Source organism: Plutella xylostella, chromosome 12 (assembly GCF_932276165.1).
Source record: "Plutella xylostella chromosome 12, ilPluXylo3.1, whole genome shotgun sequence".
NCBI classification, from domain to species: Eukaryota; Metazoa; Arthropoda; class Insecta; order Lepidoptera; family Plutellidae; genus Plutella; species Plutella xylostella.
In genome coordinates, this window is record NC_063992.1 from 7,085,363 (window position 1) to 7,101,784 (window position 16,422).

General features: G+C 40.4%; 3 protein-coding genes across 4 annotated transcripts; 1 reads left to right on the forward strand and 2 right to left on the reverse strand.

Moving 5' to 3' along the window:
* Positions 1-3,127: 3,127 nt before the first annotated feature.
* Positions 3,128-7,697, forward strand: LOC105383295. Its single transcript, XM_048624456.1, has 8 exons — positions 3,128-3,144; positions 3,582-3,834; positions 4,060-4,164; positions 4,244-4,668; positions 5,371-5,473; positions 6,117-6,212; positions 6,996-7,151; positions 7,625-7,697. Exons 1-8 carry the CDS (start codon positions 3,128-3,130, stop codon positions 7,673-7,675), a joined length of 1,206 nt encoding a protein of 401 aa, XP_048480413.1. The 3' UTR covers positions 7,676-7,697.
* A 355-nt stretch (positions 7,698-8,052) lies between these two features.
* Positions 8,053-13,772, reverse strand: LOC105393511 (probable protein S-acyltransferase 23). Of its 2 annotated transcripts, none has more exons than XM_038119369.2 (9): positions 13,479-13,772; positions 12,606-12,802; positions 11,884-12,058; positions 11,354-11,453; positions 10,959-11,224; positions 10,504-10,746; positions 9,992-10,227; positions 9,171-9,426; positions 8,053-8,476 (listed from the first exon to the last, which is right to left on the reverse strand). In XM_038119369.2, exons 1-9 carry the CDS (start codon positions 13,485-13,487, stop codon positions 8,285-8,287), a joined length of 1,674 nt encoding a protein of 557 aa, XP_037975297.2. In that variant the 5' UTR covers positions 13,488-13,772; the 3' UTR covers positions 8,053-8,284. The 2 variants fall into 2 exon arrangements, with proteins under 2 accessions (XP_037975297.2, XP_037975298.2); XM_038119370.2 differs by having other exon boundaries at positions 13,572-13,771.
* A 1,069-nt stretch (positions 13,773-14,841) lies between these two features.
* On the reverse strand, positions 14,842-16,345 carry LOC105383273 (ELAV-like protein 2). The gene has a single exon (XM_011553305.3). The coding sequence runs from the start codon at positions 16,299-16,301 to the stop codon at positions 15,393-15,395; it is 909 nt and encodes a 302-aa protein (XP_011551607.2). The 5' UTR covers positions 16,302-16,345; the 3' UTR covers positions 14,842-15,392.
* Positions 16,346-16,422: the final 77 nt, after the last annotated feature.

Consider the following 16,422-nt stretch of genomic DNA (forward strand, 5'->3'; position numbering starts at 1 on the left):
ACTTCGTCACATATTCTCCTCGGCCATTCCTCAGAGCCTGAAGACAAAAGTCTTCAACCAGTGCGTCCTGCCAGTGATGACGTATGGTGCAGAGACGTAGACACTGACGGTAGGACTGGTCCACCGATTTAAAGTCGCTCAGCGTGCTATGGAGAGAGCTATGCTTGGGGTTTCTCTGATGGATCGTATCAGAAATGAGGTTATCCGTCAGAGGACTAAGGTTACCGACATGGCTGTCAAAATATGCAAGCTGAAGTGGCAGTGGGCTGGTCATATCTGCCGAAGAACCGATAACCGTTGGGGTAGACGAGTTCTCGAGTGGAGACCACGAACAGGCAAACGCAGCGTGGGACGCCCTCCTGCCCGCTGGACTGACGACCTTAGGCGGGTGGCGGGTAGTGGTTGGATGAGGAAGGCCGAGGACCGAGTGTTGTGGCGCTCCTTGGGAGAGGCCTATGTCCAGCAGTGGATGATTATTGGCTGATGATGAATATATTATGTATCCACAATCTTCAATTGATTATGCCGTGGCCATGACTAACGTCTAATCTTACCTATACCTCTATAATTAATATCTAGAATGATAGTTATTGACAGCTCAATCAAATTATAACTAGTGTCAGCAGTGAGACCTCTATTCACTACGACGCGACGTCAGCAACATCACAACGATCGACAGGATTTGTTAACAGTAAAACAATTAGTAGAACCGATAGAACAGAGCTTACCTTAAAAATCCCAATGCCATTGTTAAACAAAGCCGCTCTACTAAGATTTATTGATAAATTCATTCATTCATAAGTTGCAACTCCAAATTCAATAGCTAAGGGCGTAGTAGAATCAATAGTAGCACACCTAAAAACGAGGAAAGAAAATGATAATCGCTGAAATTTGACTGTTCTTTTCTTACGTGAATCGAGGAACCGGCATGTAGGTACTGTGGTGGTCTGTATACAGGGTGTCCTGAGCGTGACTGGTATCGCTTCTAATTAAGCTGTCGTCGCTTGTCTCGGCACAATGTTAATTTCCCCACTTGTGCCTTATGCCTGGTTATTACTGCCTTTTCTTTTGTCTAACAAAAAAATCGCTCAACAACCATTTATCATGGCTGTGTATGTAGGTCATAATGTTATTTACGATGTAGTGTGATTATGATGCGAGTCGTAAAATTGTTTAGGATAATCAGATTGTCTGTTCGGACTTTTTATGTATTAATATAGGAGGCAAGGAAATTGGAAAGGATTCTAAATTACCCAGGTAAATACGAGTAAGATTATCTAGTAGCTCTACTAGGTACCTATTCAATTATTATATTTTACGGTCAATCTAGATATCGTACGTACATAACTTCGGTGAAATTCCGAAACAACTAACTATACTGTTTACATAAATATATGAATTTACATAGGTATATCTAGTGTGAGTGGGTGAGGTGGGTGAACTCAACAAAAAACTTGTAACAAATTTCCATGTACGTAACCTAGAAACCATTCAGAGATTGAATAAGAAATTTCCAATATCGGCACATGGATGATGAATGTTTCACATTAGCGATGTTGGATGTGTACCTACTGAGGCTGTGTGTGCTTATTCAAACCTACTAAAAGATGCTAGAACGATAGCAGTACGTTCATTTATTAATGTAAATATATAAAATATGTCCTTATTTTTTAATGTATTCCGGAAAAAATAAGTGTACTTACTTATAAAAATTCTTTCTTACATATAATACCTACTTGATTTATTTCATTACAGGTGGGTTTATTTAAATGTCACCTTTTTGTGTTTAATTACGATCATAAAATACATATTTCTGCAGATATCTCCAATATGAGTATCCTGTAGGGAAATTTGGAAATGTTATTACTCCAGAGGTCTCCCTTTACACATACCTACTAGCATTGGGCTGTTCTAATCTATTGTGTCGTAAGAGTTAATTTTCAACAGCAAATCTGTACTAACACCCTCCGTCCTTTTGTCATTTAATGCTATAGGTTATATTTTTTATGACTTTATAGAAAAAACGGCCACTGTGATGTTACGTGCTATTTTAGATAATATGGTCCTTATTCATTCATCATTATCAGCATTGAATCAACGTGGACTAGAGTGTCGAGTCGAAACAATTACACAGTAATTTACCAAATAAACGATCTTATTTAAGCTTTAAGGCTTACAATTAAGTGTTATTAACTGAGCTACTAATAGCAACCATTACATTTAAGTAGTAGTTATTAACCATTATGGGATTATAACGCTTTTGCCGTTGTGTTGAAATAGAAACCAAATGATAGAATAATGATACACAATTAAACATTAAGAGAAGGGCTAAAAGATTTTCTTTTAAAGGAAAGTTACTAAAATAAGTTTTATCATCGTAATAATATGAAATTTACACGATAAAGTTATTTCGCTTAGTATTCACCCACATGTATCCTTTCACAGATACCTAAATCAAACTTATAGAACCCCTTGTGATTTTTTATGTTCGTAACAGTTCCTAAAACCAAACCATTGTCCTACTTCGTCTGTTATTACGGGTCGGATATTGCGCAAGGAACCGCTGGTATACCATAATTAATTTAATAAGAGGGCACTGTTGTTTGTTTATCTTCACCGCCCTCAAGGGTTAGCCATGATTGTGAGTTATGAACTGCAGATATTGCTATATAGTCTAGATTGTCCCATGGTTGGTAGTAGATAGGGTTTTCATAGAGGTTTTATATATTTATTTAAACAATATAATACATAGAAATACCTACTTACATGTTATTATGCTTCAAACATAACATAGAAAAAGTAAAATAATTACGTAGTCAAAAACTTTAACTTGAGTTTTTTTTAACTAGTTTTTAGAGTTATAATAAACACAAATTTATTATTTTTATATACTTACAGATCTCTTTAGTAGGAACTGAAAATACTCTCAAATACGTAAATAAACAGAAAAAAACAAGTTCAGTTCTTAGTCAACCTTAATTGAAAAGAATCGAAAGCTACCTAATACAAATTATAGCCTCCCTGATTGTTTGTCTAAGCCTTGTAATCTTCTGAAGCAGCTGTTGTTTCTTATTAACGAGGTTTATTTGTTCATACGTATTACATTACCCAAGACTTCAGCACGTAAATGAACGCATACTACTTGTAAGTTTTTTTAATATGTGTACCTACATATTTATTGTAGGTACACATATGTGCGTTTAGGATTTGGTGTGTAAAATGCTTAGTGAAGATTCATAAAATATACTACGTTAAAAACTGATTCTGCACTTATGTGGATTACGATATTAGGTTGTCTGGAGAATTACCTGAAGAATATTAAATCTGGTTCGAGTAATAGTCTAGATGTGTGATCCCATCAACCCGCAATGTCTAAGCTTAGGCAGGGAGTTTAGAACTTGGGGATATGCTCATAGACTCCATTCGAAAGAGCCAAGTGCAGGTACTTCTTACTCTCGCAGAGAAATGAATAGAATAGAATAGGCAGGCAGTTTAGACCTAGGGCATATGGCTTAGGTTCCATTCGAGAGACCCAGGTGCAGTAGAATATACCGTGTCTAGTTCATCCGTTAACCTTCCAGAGAGAAGCCCCAGCAGCAGCGTCTGTGGCGCGTGCTGGCGACCACCATGCACGCCACCTCCACCCTCGACCAGCGCCTGTGGGGCTACCGCGCGCCGCACAAGATGATCTTCCTCATCAGCTACGTGTTCCAGTACTTCGGCCCCGTCGCCATGGTCTCGCAAATTGCTTATGCTTATATTAATTTTGACCACATGGCCTCGAGTCAAATTGAAGCCATGTTGATAATGATAGGTTTGAATATTCTTGTTGTGGTGAGTGTTTGTTTTATGTAACGTAAGTGTAGATTCATCCTAATGAAAAAACAAGATTTATACTGGTAGTTACAAGATACCTAGAACGGTGGTTCGCTAAAGATTTTATTTTCAGTAGGGAACCAGTAAAATTCTCATGAATGATGATAAGTTGTAAAAAAGTAAAAGTAACAAGTAATTATTTCCATAAAATGTGTTGTATCTACATATAATATAATATTTCAGACAAAAGTGTTTTCATCCAAACTAGAAGCATACACCACGGTTATGAAAAATTTCATGAACGAGATCCACCTTTTTCATCACCAAACTGATGAATACTCCAAGCAGGTAGGAGAACACCTTGCTACTTTAATTTGAACCATGAACATTTTGATTTATATGGTTATGAATATTTTTCTCATTACAGAAGCTAATTTCACGCGAGAAGTACACTCGCTGGACCGCCGGCACCCTCGCCGTGTGCATCAGCGCAGACATCATCCTGTACTGCGCCGTGCCCATCTACCACAACATACGGAACAAAGAGTTCATCGCCAACAAAACTGCCATCTTACAGACCAGCATTTACTTAGTCATGCCATTCGACTACGGATACAACTATAAAAACTGGCTCATTATGCACTGCATCAACACCTACAGTACCACTGTCGCCGGCTACTTGTTAATAGTCTTCGATGTCGTGAATTACGCCATCGTGTTTCATGTCATCGGCCATATTGAAATCCTCAAGCATAAAATGGCTGTGTTTTCTGATGCAGTGAAATCCTTAAACGAGCGCGAAGTCAGAAATAAACTCATTGAGATGATACAGTATCATGCTTTTGTAATGAAGTATGTTCTTTGTTTAATACACTCACGAGCAATGAAAAAGTTTCACTGCCTTTTCACCATTACCAAAGCAATTTAGTGAGCATGAAGTTTGCATGGCAAAGGCATCGATAGTATTCACGTAGCAATGAAATTCAACACAGTAGGTAACAGAATTTTAATTGTTAATTTAGTGCCTGCAGATTTTATATCTTCGAGGATCAAATGCGGATTTGGCTGGATGATCCTCCCACCACGGTGACCAACCCTAGTTTAGCTCTAGAGTGTTTGTGACCTAAGGTCATATTAATGATTACATCATCACGACCCATTACGTCCCCACTGCTGGGGCACGGGTCTCCTTCCAGTGAAGGAAGGGTTTAGGCCTAGTCCACCACGCTGGCCAAGTGCGGGTTGGTGGACCCCAACACAAGCAAGCTTGTGCTGAGAGAGTTGTCGGGTAAGTGGGCAACCCGACTGTCAGATGTTTTCAAGCCGCCCGAAGGCGTCTGACTAGGCTTAACGACTGCTGCCGAAGCAGCAACCGGGACCCACGGCTTAACGTACCGTCCGAAGCACGGAAGCGTCCAGAAAAGCACCACTTGAAATTGGTCACCCATCCAATGGCTGACCGTGTCAGTTGTTGCTTAACCTCAGCGATCAGTTACGATCACTGAGGCCCGCTCGACTACGAATGATTACATACATTAATAATTTTTATTTCAGGTCATTTAAGGAAGTGCAAGAAGCCTACGGAATAAACGTTTCAGTTAATTACGGTTTTAATTTAGTAATGGACAGTTTCTTTCTGTTTGAGATTATGTCTAAAGTAAGTAAATTGCAACTGTCGACAAACTGAATGCATAGTTTTAAATATTAATTTGAAATATCCTCAACTCCGTAACGTGATGGAAATATTTCTCATCTTCATGAATGTTTAATTTGAGGTATTAATTTGCACCGAAACTGTATGCAATTTGATTTAAATAAATCTGCTTGCAAGTTGCGCTGTATTAACTAGAGCAGACGTGGGCTAACTTTAGTCTACTGGGTTATACACTTTACTTGTGTAATTAAGAGAAAACTACTGCAAAAACATGAATTCACCTAGATCACAGTTGACTGACGAACCACCCCCGACTCTGACTTGTGTAATTAATGCTTATACCACTCTCTACTAAACCTTAGATATGTCAACTCTGCATAATGCAAGTGGGTCTAGTATATCTAACATTTCAATAATTGAGTCAGGCTATGCAATGTTTATAACTCGTACCTTTATTTGTTTAGTTTATGCCTAGTTTCATCATAGTCTGCTAGATCAATAACACCCCTTTTACATTGCAATTTCATCAACAATACGTCATCTCCATATTAAATTCTTGACAGATGTGTCAAAAGTCAACAACTAATCCCTTGTTATGATTTATCAGAGTATGGTGAAACTGGTGCTTATGTGCATTTTTTTACAGGACAAGGTGACAGCTGTGATCTACACCCTCATGTTCTCCGTATTCATGGGGGGTCTCGTACTGATGTCATTTATTTTAGAGGAAATCCGTAAGAAGGTTTGTCGCTAAAGTTGCGTCTTGTGTACATTACACAGATTTAATTTAGAATAACGAAAGTCTTATTATCAAGGATGAGTGGTAGTGCAGTCGGTTATTTACCATCCTTTTAGGCATAAAAATACTATATTGACGTCCTCCACGTAAGCGTATTACAGTATGTATATTTTAGAACAATCCTAATTTGTACAATATTTTATAAATTTGTTGAACAAACTATTAACATTATAGGCACCTAAATAAGAACGATGCAACAGTTCTTCTTATATTTATAAAATGGCTACTGAAACTGGCTAAACCTAATTATTCTAAGCCTATTTTCCTTTCGGGTTAACAAACATGTCTTCATTTGGACGACCCGAGGTTTAATCAGGCAGAACTATGCCCTTGGCTGTGTTATCTGAAGTAGGTAGGTATCTCTTGTCTGTTTATCCAAGTCCAAGACGGGCGGATTCCGCTGTGTTACGAAATGTCTACCTATGTCACTCATAGTGAAAATAATTACTTAATGAACATTCAGAATTTACTATAGCGTGATAATAAATAATACCAGGAGTAACTCGTATAACACTACATCTATGTACCTAGGTGGCACGCTTTTTTTAAAATACAATTCTCACCGTCTACCAATTATCCTTCTTGGTTATGAAAAACGGTATAAACACTTACTACCCAAACAGTGCCGGAATCAACAGTTGTGAAGTTTCGTAAGCGCTCCTATATACGGTGCCGCTGCTAACGAAACTTCTGAACCCAACTATGAATAGTTTTTTTTCTTCTCAGACCGATGGCCTAAGCGACATGGTATACAGCCTGCCCTGGGAGACGATGTCGCTGTCCAACCAGAAGATGATGATCCTGATCCTGGCGCGGGTGCAGCCGCAGGTGTCCTTCGTCGGCGCCGGCGGCATGCGGACCGGCGTGCAGCCCATGATCGGGGTAAATCTGTTTGTATCTAACTGCCAGATTCAATACTCTATGTATCGATAGCAGATAGTTACTTTCATACGATATTGACACATAAAAAGTTGCATTCTGTCAAAATTGTATGAAAGCAACTGTCAGCTATCGATAGATAGAGATATTGAAACTGGCAGTAAGTGGACTTTTATAAGCGTCCACCTTTCGGTTTCGTCCAAACGGATTTCCATATGGAGAAATGGCGTCGGCAATAGCGATGAAGTGAAGAGTGAATTTCGATAGAAAGAATACTGAATGCGATGCATCCGTTGCGTACGATACCGATAGATGGACGTTTATCTTTAGACGGTCAATAATTCCGACCTGTGCAATATAATTGATTTCGGGTGTTGGATGTGTTTTATTGTGTTATTTGAGTATTATCCGTATGTGTTGATATTGATTCTCATTTAGAATATTTTTAAACGAGAAGTATTTATTTTTCTTTTCAGATAATGAAATCTACATTTTCATACTACGTCATGTTGAAGAAAAAAGTTTGAAAGCCAGGAAAGTAGTTACTAGGATACTACATAATATTACTTATCTACTATATGATCGTATAAATGTGTAGGTACCTAATCAACTTTGTTGTAATAAATAACAGTATATAAATGAATACTTATGTTATTTCTGTTGGGCACCAGTTTAAGTTTTGTTAAGTACTTAAGTACCTAGTAAAACACGAAGAATGGAAAGTAAGTAATACACATTTTCCGTAATACATAGTTCATTTATTATCTGATATCACAGAAGCAGTGTAAAAAATATTTACAATTGCACATTTGCATGTTTTTAATAAAATATTTATTTACAAATAAATCGACGAACACTGGCAAAGATCTTTAAAAATAGATTTAAACAACAAGCTTAGACTCCGCATAATGAACAACACTTATTGCGAAACCGTGTTATTATAAAATCTGTAATAGTTTGTACTATAACGTCGCGTGGCTTATAATCGACTTGTGCAAAGTTTACTGCGGCGTGACGCGCACTCTTGTGAAATTAGTGGACGTTTTGACCTTCCCATCGCTGGGGTTGAGCCAGACGGCTAAGTCGAGAGTCTTTTTGGATTCGCAGCTGACGTCACTGCTGCGGCGAGGTTCGCATCATATGCCCTCCTCGTGGAAGAGGTCCTGCTCGTCGCACCGGTCTGGCATGCAGATGAAGAACTCGAAGAGGTTCATGAGCGGGCCGCGGGAGAACGGGTTCTGGTAGCGGCCCCGCTTGTCGCGCAGGTACGGGTAGCGCTTGTAGTTGAACATCTCGTTGGTCGTCAGGTTCATGCAGGCGTGCAGGATCTGCGGTGGGAGGCAGCTTTAGTGGTTGTGCACATGACAGAGCTGATGATTGCTGATCATGGACCCAAAAACATTTTGAAAATACTGAGGAGTGAGGAAGGAAGAAGAATTTTCTAGCTTTTAAGTTTTTTTATGGGTATTCACAATATTACTAAATTAAGTAGGTACACTTTGTTGTTTGCGAGAACACGGAAAGAAATCTTGACCAGAAATCTAGCTTAACACCCTATGATCGAAACCAAAAATATAAGTTTCGAAATGCTGATTCCAATATTGTAAGGGCCCAGCCAAAATTATCCCTGCCTTGGGTCTGCTACAAATTAGTTGGTCTTGCACCTGAACTCTCTGCAACCATGTTAGTATGTAATTAATTTGTTATGATTTTGATGGACCACAGTTTTCTTGTATAGCCTTCCTTCGCAGTAGTATAAGTATAATATAGTGTACATATTTTGTTGTTGCCACGGTTCAAATGTGTGGAATTTGTGTATAAAACATCGAAATCAAGGTTACGATACTACTTAATGCTGTTTACCGATAATATTGTAGTAGAGTACATATAGGTAGGCTAATAAATAAATGAGTTAGTTTATGGAGTAGAAAAATCAGTTGCAAATATCGATTGTTCGCCGAAACTGGTATCTACTATATACTATAGAGCTTAACCACATCACAAACAATAACAAATACTCACAGAAGTGCACGTGAGCATCCAACCCAGCGCGCAGAAGGTGACCGCCTCGATCATGCCCAGCACATACATAAGGCCGAAGCCCTCCAGCAGCAGGCAGTAACACGCGAAGTAGATGGAGAAGGAGCAGTTGATGGCCACGCTCATGACGAAGAGGAAGAACCACATGCGGTTGCGGAGCCCGACGCAGTTATAGATGAACGGGCAGTGGTGGTCGAAGTAGGCCACGCAGCGCTTGCAGATGCGGCAGTGTTTCGCCCTGGAATGGGAAATGAACGTACCTTGATTACACCAATCGAGTAGAGTGGCCGAGACAGTACCTACCCTCGACCGAGTATTCGGTCATTGGCCGTTACTACCGAATACGATACTGTTTCGCCACTCAGTTCGGTAAGTGTAACAAGGGTACCTATATAAGCATTTGTAGCAACTTCGTTGAATGGCTGTGGATGTCTGTGTAATCCTGGCCAGCAAAGCTCAACGTATTTATCAAATATTAAGTAGTAAACTCATAAAGATAAATTTTAGCTTTTTTGACATAGTAGGTAATAATTAACTTACTAACTACTATAGGTTTATTATTATTATAAATTCTTTATTGCACATAAAAACATTGTACAAAGGCGAACTTAATGCTAGTAGCATTCTCTACCAGTTAACCTTTTGTGATGTCGAGAAAGTGGTTGGTAGTGCGATAGGCTTATGAAACGCCAACTGAAATAATTACCTACTCACTTAATTAAGTTCTTTGTATTCAGATTCTGTAGGTATTGATTAACATTTAAATTGTAGTTAGATATTTAGGTAAAGACATTTTAACTCACCTCAAAGGCCTCAAGCAGCGGCAAGTGTGGCAAAGTCTGGACAAAATGACATTCCTTTTCTTCCACTTGTCGTAATACGGTATCTGCCTTATTGCTCGGTAATAAGTCTCACTATTCTGTGGAATGTAGCCTGGATCCCTGCGGTTAGCAATCACCCAGCTCAGCCACATGATTGCGTTCCAGTACAGGAAGCAGTAATGCGATAGGCGGTGCGTGTTCCATGTTAGTGGGACACACTGGAAAGAAATAAAAATCTATTACAATCTGCAGATAGGTAAGCAGGTATGTGAAGCATGCTTTTGAAAGTCGAGTCGGTGTAATATGAGCATATCAAATAAGTACATAGATGCTGTAAATATAAGTTGAGTTATGAGATGTAATTGGGAAAAAAAACATGAATACTGGGTGCTCCTTAAAAAACAAATGCCCCAGGTTTACGGTTATCGATCTCAACATATGAATATTAGCACTTAAATTAATGTTATAAAAATAACATAACAAATCAAACGTACCCGAATAATGTACATCGGATAGCCCCACAACAATACAGAGCCTAAGAACAATAGCAGTGGTCCTTTCGACTCGCCAGCGCCGCCGAACAGCATGGCCCACAGCTCCGACAGCGGCGGGATCCAGTGGGACTTCCTCTTCATCTCCTTCTGTAGCAGCTTCACCACCTCGGCGTGGCGGTGGCTCTGCGCCAGCATCAGTGGCGTCTTGCCGTTCTTGTCACGAGGCTCTAGCTCCGCTTTCACCTGGAATAGCAATAAATATCGGTTAGGTAGTTTAGTGGGAACGTATTCCAGGAAATTATAATGTTGCGATTTATGGATTATTTCACTGAGACCTGAAATCATGCGGTCGATGGATTTTTGGACACAAAAAATTGGCGTAGTTACACAAAATGAGCCCAACAGTGGCGAGGGCTGGTGATGATGACGATAGTTGTGTGAGTAGCATATCTCACCTTCTCACACAGCAGCCTCACACAAGTAAGGTTTCCGGACAAGCACGCCAGATGTAGCGGTGTGGAGCCGAAGTTGTCTGTACAGTGCAGTGGCACCCCTGAGTAGATGAGCAGCCGGACCAGGTCAGCGTGGCCTTTGTACGCGGCCCAGTGCAGGGCTGTGTCTCCGTTGATGTCTGACAGTCTGGTGGCTGCCCCCATGCCGAGGAGGTAAGCTGCCGTGGCGGTCTTGCCGTACATGCATGCTGTCATCAGAGGTGTCAACCCTGGAAAGATATTCGATAGTTATAATATGTGGAGCATTTTTAGTCCTGCAGCAGGTATATATAATTGCTTATAAGAAATATATGGGACATACAATAATGGGATAGGTAGTTAATGAAGTGTCAACTAACCTTTAAAATCAGCAGCATTAACGGCGACACCAGATTGGAGCAGGACTTGAACAACAGAAGCGTGTCCCTTGCGGCAAGCCCAGTGGATAGGACGGGGACCCTGGAAATACATTAATATATCGTTTTAGTTGCCTTCATTTATAGTAAACAACCACTAGGACGAGCACTCGAGCATATTGCACAATTGAATTCTGAGCAGCGATATCTGAACAGATCCCATATATTATGCTACATGGTCTGCCACTGCGAAACAAGCAAGCAGTAGGTACAGGTTTAATGGTAGTGGCATTAGACTAGCCACAGCATAGAAGAACGCGGACTCGGGTGAACCTAAGCTACGGTTGAGTCATGGCAGCAAAATAATGGCATTGACAAGGCTGCTGTTTAGGTCATGTGAGCCATGCCCAGCAAACTAATACTGAAGCGATATTAAAGTAAGGGCCTAACTGTGTGAAAAGAACAGAGACCACCAACCACCAATCATCTCAGTCCCAATCCTACACAATAGGGTCAACCCCCCTTACACCGACCTGAGTTCCCAAGCAGGACAGGTCGAGCGGCGCGTTCCTCTCGACCAGGTACCTCATCACGGCCACGCTGCCGTCCAGCGCGGCCCAGTGCGCCGGCGTGTAGCCGTGCGGGTCGCGCGCGCTCAGCACCTCCACTCCTAGCTTCTCCACTAGGCGCTCGATCTCGCATACTTCCCTGGAATGGCAAGGGTTGAAGTTTTTAGAAAGGATAGAGATGAAATAATTTAGTGGTGAAGTGGGTAGGTAGGTTTTGGTCTTGCTGTCTCTCGCGACCACTATTTTGGGGCATCGAAAATTATTAGTAGGTACAGAACTTTACAAAATGTAATGTAAATACCTAGGTATTAATTCTAAGTGTGGGAACCGCGTCTTTATTTGTTATTATGTTGTTGGTAATTAACGTGTTGTACCTACCTACTTGTTTATTTACTCATTAGCGAAAACCAAATAAAGATTTTATCTTATCACTTTAGTTATCACTTACCTACTTACCTTTGTGAGTAACCAAATCACATTCATAATATTTTACTGATCTACGTAACGTGTTGAACCTACAGAATGTGACTATGATATTAGGTAATTTATCAAGTCCACCGCTTCAATGACACGGTACCAGAATTTAATTCTGGGTAACATACGTAGGTAGTTAGGTACTAGGAATCTCAAATGATAGCAAGCGAGTCTTGAAGTTTTGATCGTTCTTATTTAAGTATCCAACTCACCCAGACCGCACAGCCTCAAAGATGAGCTCATGCAGGTCGGACTGCTGGTAGATGTAGCCCAGCGGCCTCGGCGGGGCTTGCGGGGCGTCCGGGGACAGCGGGGAGCAGGGGGGGAGGGGCTCCTCCGCCGCCATGGAGCAGGGGGGCGGCTGCGGCAGCGCCCACACGCCGCGCGCCGCCCCCGGGCTTGGGTACACCTGGAGCAGGGAGCACACGCCATGGAGGAATAGATGGAGCTGATAGCTAAGTCTACAATTATCGGTAAGTTTGGCAAAGACGCAAAATTCTATTATTGAAATCGGTCAGCGCATGGATTTTCAGACTATCCTGACCAGGATTACGCCAGACGGGGTAAAACGGAAACCCAACTGAACTAGCTCTAATAAACTGCTTACACCTATACGAAGAATTTAAGACAGGCAGTGGCATCTGGGTTAGGAACGTGATAAGATAATCACCATCTGTTATCTGCATAAACAATCAATATTTATAACATCTGTTTGATTCATGTTAACTATATTTATGTAGAGCGAGGTCACTACTTATGCCAGTCATAAAGTACAATATGTTGATGTTGGTTCGTAAAGATGTCTAGGTGAGGATTGGCAGTGGCTACCAGCTCCACCTAAGCAGATTGAAGCACCTAAAAACTAGGGGCTGATCATAACTAGATGAATCCTTTTGATTATATTAATTCATATTCGGATTTTCCATCAGGGCAGGTACCTGCTAATAAGAATTCGTTACAATATTGCTAGGTAAGGGACTGCTCAGCGACTTCAGCGAGGAATTTTGTGGACATAAGTACTTAGCTACCTATTTGATGACAGTGATCTCATAACTTTCAATATCCTTCCTACTGGACGGACTCACTTTCAACATCCTTCCAATGATGAAGTCCCTGGACCTTCAGAGCATCCGAGGACACTCCACCAGCTTCCAAACACAGGAGAAGCGAGCCCTCACCTTGCTACTCACGGTGAGGCCGACGCCCCCCGCCGCGCCAGACCCCTCGGTGTCCGCCACCGCAGCGCACACCCACCGAAACAAACGCCAAACGACCGACACACAAACACCGCTATTACTCCACTATAACAGCTAAACTTTACGTGTAACTGCAACGAGAAACAACTGCAGCGTGCCTATTGATTCTAGTACTGGTGCCAGCACATGCGCGGTGCGCTGTGGGTAGTCAAGGCGGTTACAACCTTATGGATTTGGCATGGGCTTTTGGATTCATGGAAACGGTTTGTCGGCTATGACTTATGGGAGTTATGGTATAAATGTGGTCTGTGGATAGCCTGAGAGCATAGAATAATAATTTCCTGAGAGTGTGGCAGATGTGACAACTTGGGTATGCTAAGCAAGGGCCAAGTCTTGACAAATGTGAACTCGAACTCGGCTAAGTCAGAGTGCAAACTAACTGGCATAGTCTATGCACAAGTAGTGTCTATTTTAGTGAATTCGTGTTCTTAGCATGTGCTTAAGCTAAGACTCCGTCTTAGTTTCGTCTATTTATCTTGGCCTGAGTGACCAATGACTTTTGTATAGTCACAGGTCAAGGTACTAGGTGCATACGTAGGCAAAGTTGGTACTTATTAGTTAACTAGATATGATGACGGTACTAAACTTACCCTACGTACCTAACTAAAAGTTACGTGCCTACATTTAATTAAGGAGTTCGTTATTTTTGAGTATTCTAGTAAACAGTGTCGATTTACTAAAATAGAGCCACTTCTGTTGAAATTACTAATAAACACTCCTAAAGTGGGTGAGCAAGCTATATTCACGCCTAGCTGTTATCAAATAGAGGGCATTTTCGCTTGGCATAAATAAAGTTGTCTAGTCTGTTCTAGCATTCAACAGGAAAGTGGTCATTATCTCTATTTCGAAAGATCAATGACATCATTGGTATTTTCTTATAAGATTTTACACAAACTTATGCTTTTTAGTTCTTGGAAAGGGATTTGAAGACTGCCAACTTTATGTTAGCATATAGGTACCTCTACTATAGATTCCTAGTTGGGTGCAACTATACATAATTAAATAAATACCTGTCGGTCATTATAATTAGGGAATTTATAGATAGCTTGTATAGGCCTAAAGTTGATTAGAAACAGCTATTTATCATAACTAGTTCAGTAAAAAACTAAATTAAAACTTGTTTCTTTGATAAAAGTTTTATGCTGGTGAGGTGTCCTTCTTAATTAGAATCTTTAAAATAAAAACACAATAGTAAAATTGTGAAAATGAACTTTTAATTCAGCAAATTTTATACTAAATGTATAAATATGATATAATCTAGATTTCATTTCCACTACCTAATAGACATCATGTTATAAAAAGTGTACAACTAGAACTAATAGCTGATTAAACATCTCAGTGAGGCTTACAACTTAGTAAGATCTTTAAAAGCACTTTTCATTCTTTATTACAATACTTAAACAATAGTTAAAAATAATGAAAGCATATCATCATATGCTAAGCTCAAATTATGAACTTACAAACAACAATCATTTCTTTTAAAATCTTAAATTTCTAGTAAACTTGAAATATTTAACGAGCAAACTGAATAAATAGTTATTCATAATAAGAAACAAACTTAACAATGCAGAATAGCTCAAAGTAATAAAATATTTTCAACAAGAGCTCACATAACATATTTAGTCAAAGTGTACACTGAAGTGGATCCGTGTTATGCCGTGTTAGTTCATGCCAATTTATGATCATTGTTTTGTCTATTATTACTGTATTGATATATTACTTTATTGTACAATATGATTGACATTATCTCTTTTGGGTTTTAAAGCTAACAGACAAGGCCTGCGATGATAACACATAGCCATTCAGAGCTTGGATTGCCATCGCGGCTTGGTCATAATTCCTCATAGTAACAAAACCAAAGCCTTTACTCTTATTAGTCTGATGGTCCTTAATAATTTTAACAGATACAATAGCACCATAAGGCCCAAACAGCTGCCATAAAGTCAGTTCTTCAACCTCTGGGGAAATGTTGTAAACATAGATGGACCATGTGCTTGGCGAGTTATGGTCACCCATAGCACCCATATGGTTCATCCATTGATAAGGTTTTACTAAGGCGCTCTTAGAAAAGTGATTATTATTAGGTTTAGATTTATGAGGGTTACTCTTATTAGCGTACTTAACAGTCAAAGGGTGTAAAAAGCCTGGAGGAGTTGAGCCGTTGATGTTCTGGATGGCTCGCTCTGCCTCGTACTGGTGCTCGTACAGCACGAAGGCGATGCCGGCGGCGATGCGCGAGTTCACTATCTTGCCGAACTGCGCGAACAACCCGTGCAGGTCTTGAAGCGTGAGCTCGTTGGGAAGGTTGCACACGTACAGGTTCCAGTCGGCTTCCGGCTTCGTCGGAGGCTTCGCTTCGGGGTTCAGCAGCGCGTGCGATACCTTCAGTGTCTTGTTCTGCATTAGCAGCCCGTTGAACGCCTTCTTCGCCTTGATTGCATCCTCGGGGGAGCTGTACTCGACGAACCCGTACCCTCGGTTCGCTATCAGTTTGCAACTTTCTAGTTTACCCATGGTTGAAAATAACGAAAACATCATATCCTGGGTCATAACTTCAGGAATGTAATTGATGATAAGTTTGGTGGGCGATTCGTCGGGTCCATATTCGATATTTCCATGACAATTATTAGTTTCTTGACACGATTCCGACATTTTTAATTGTTGTCGGTGAATGACATTTTAGATAAATGTTGCCAGGCGTGCCATGTCACACACATCACGTCCATAAATTTGCCACAGACAAGAAAAAAAATTGGCAAAATAGTAATCGATT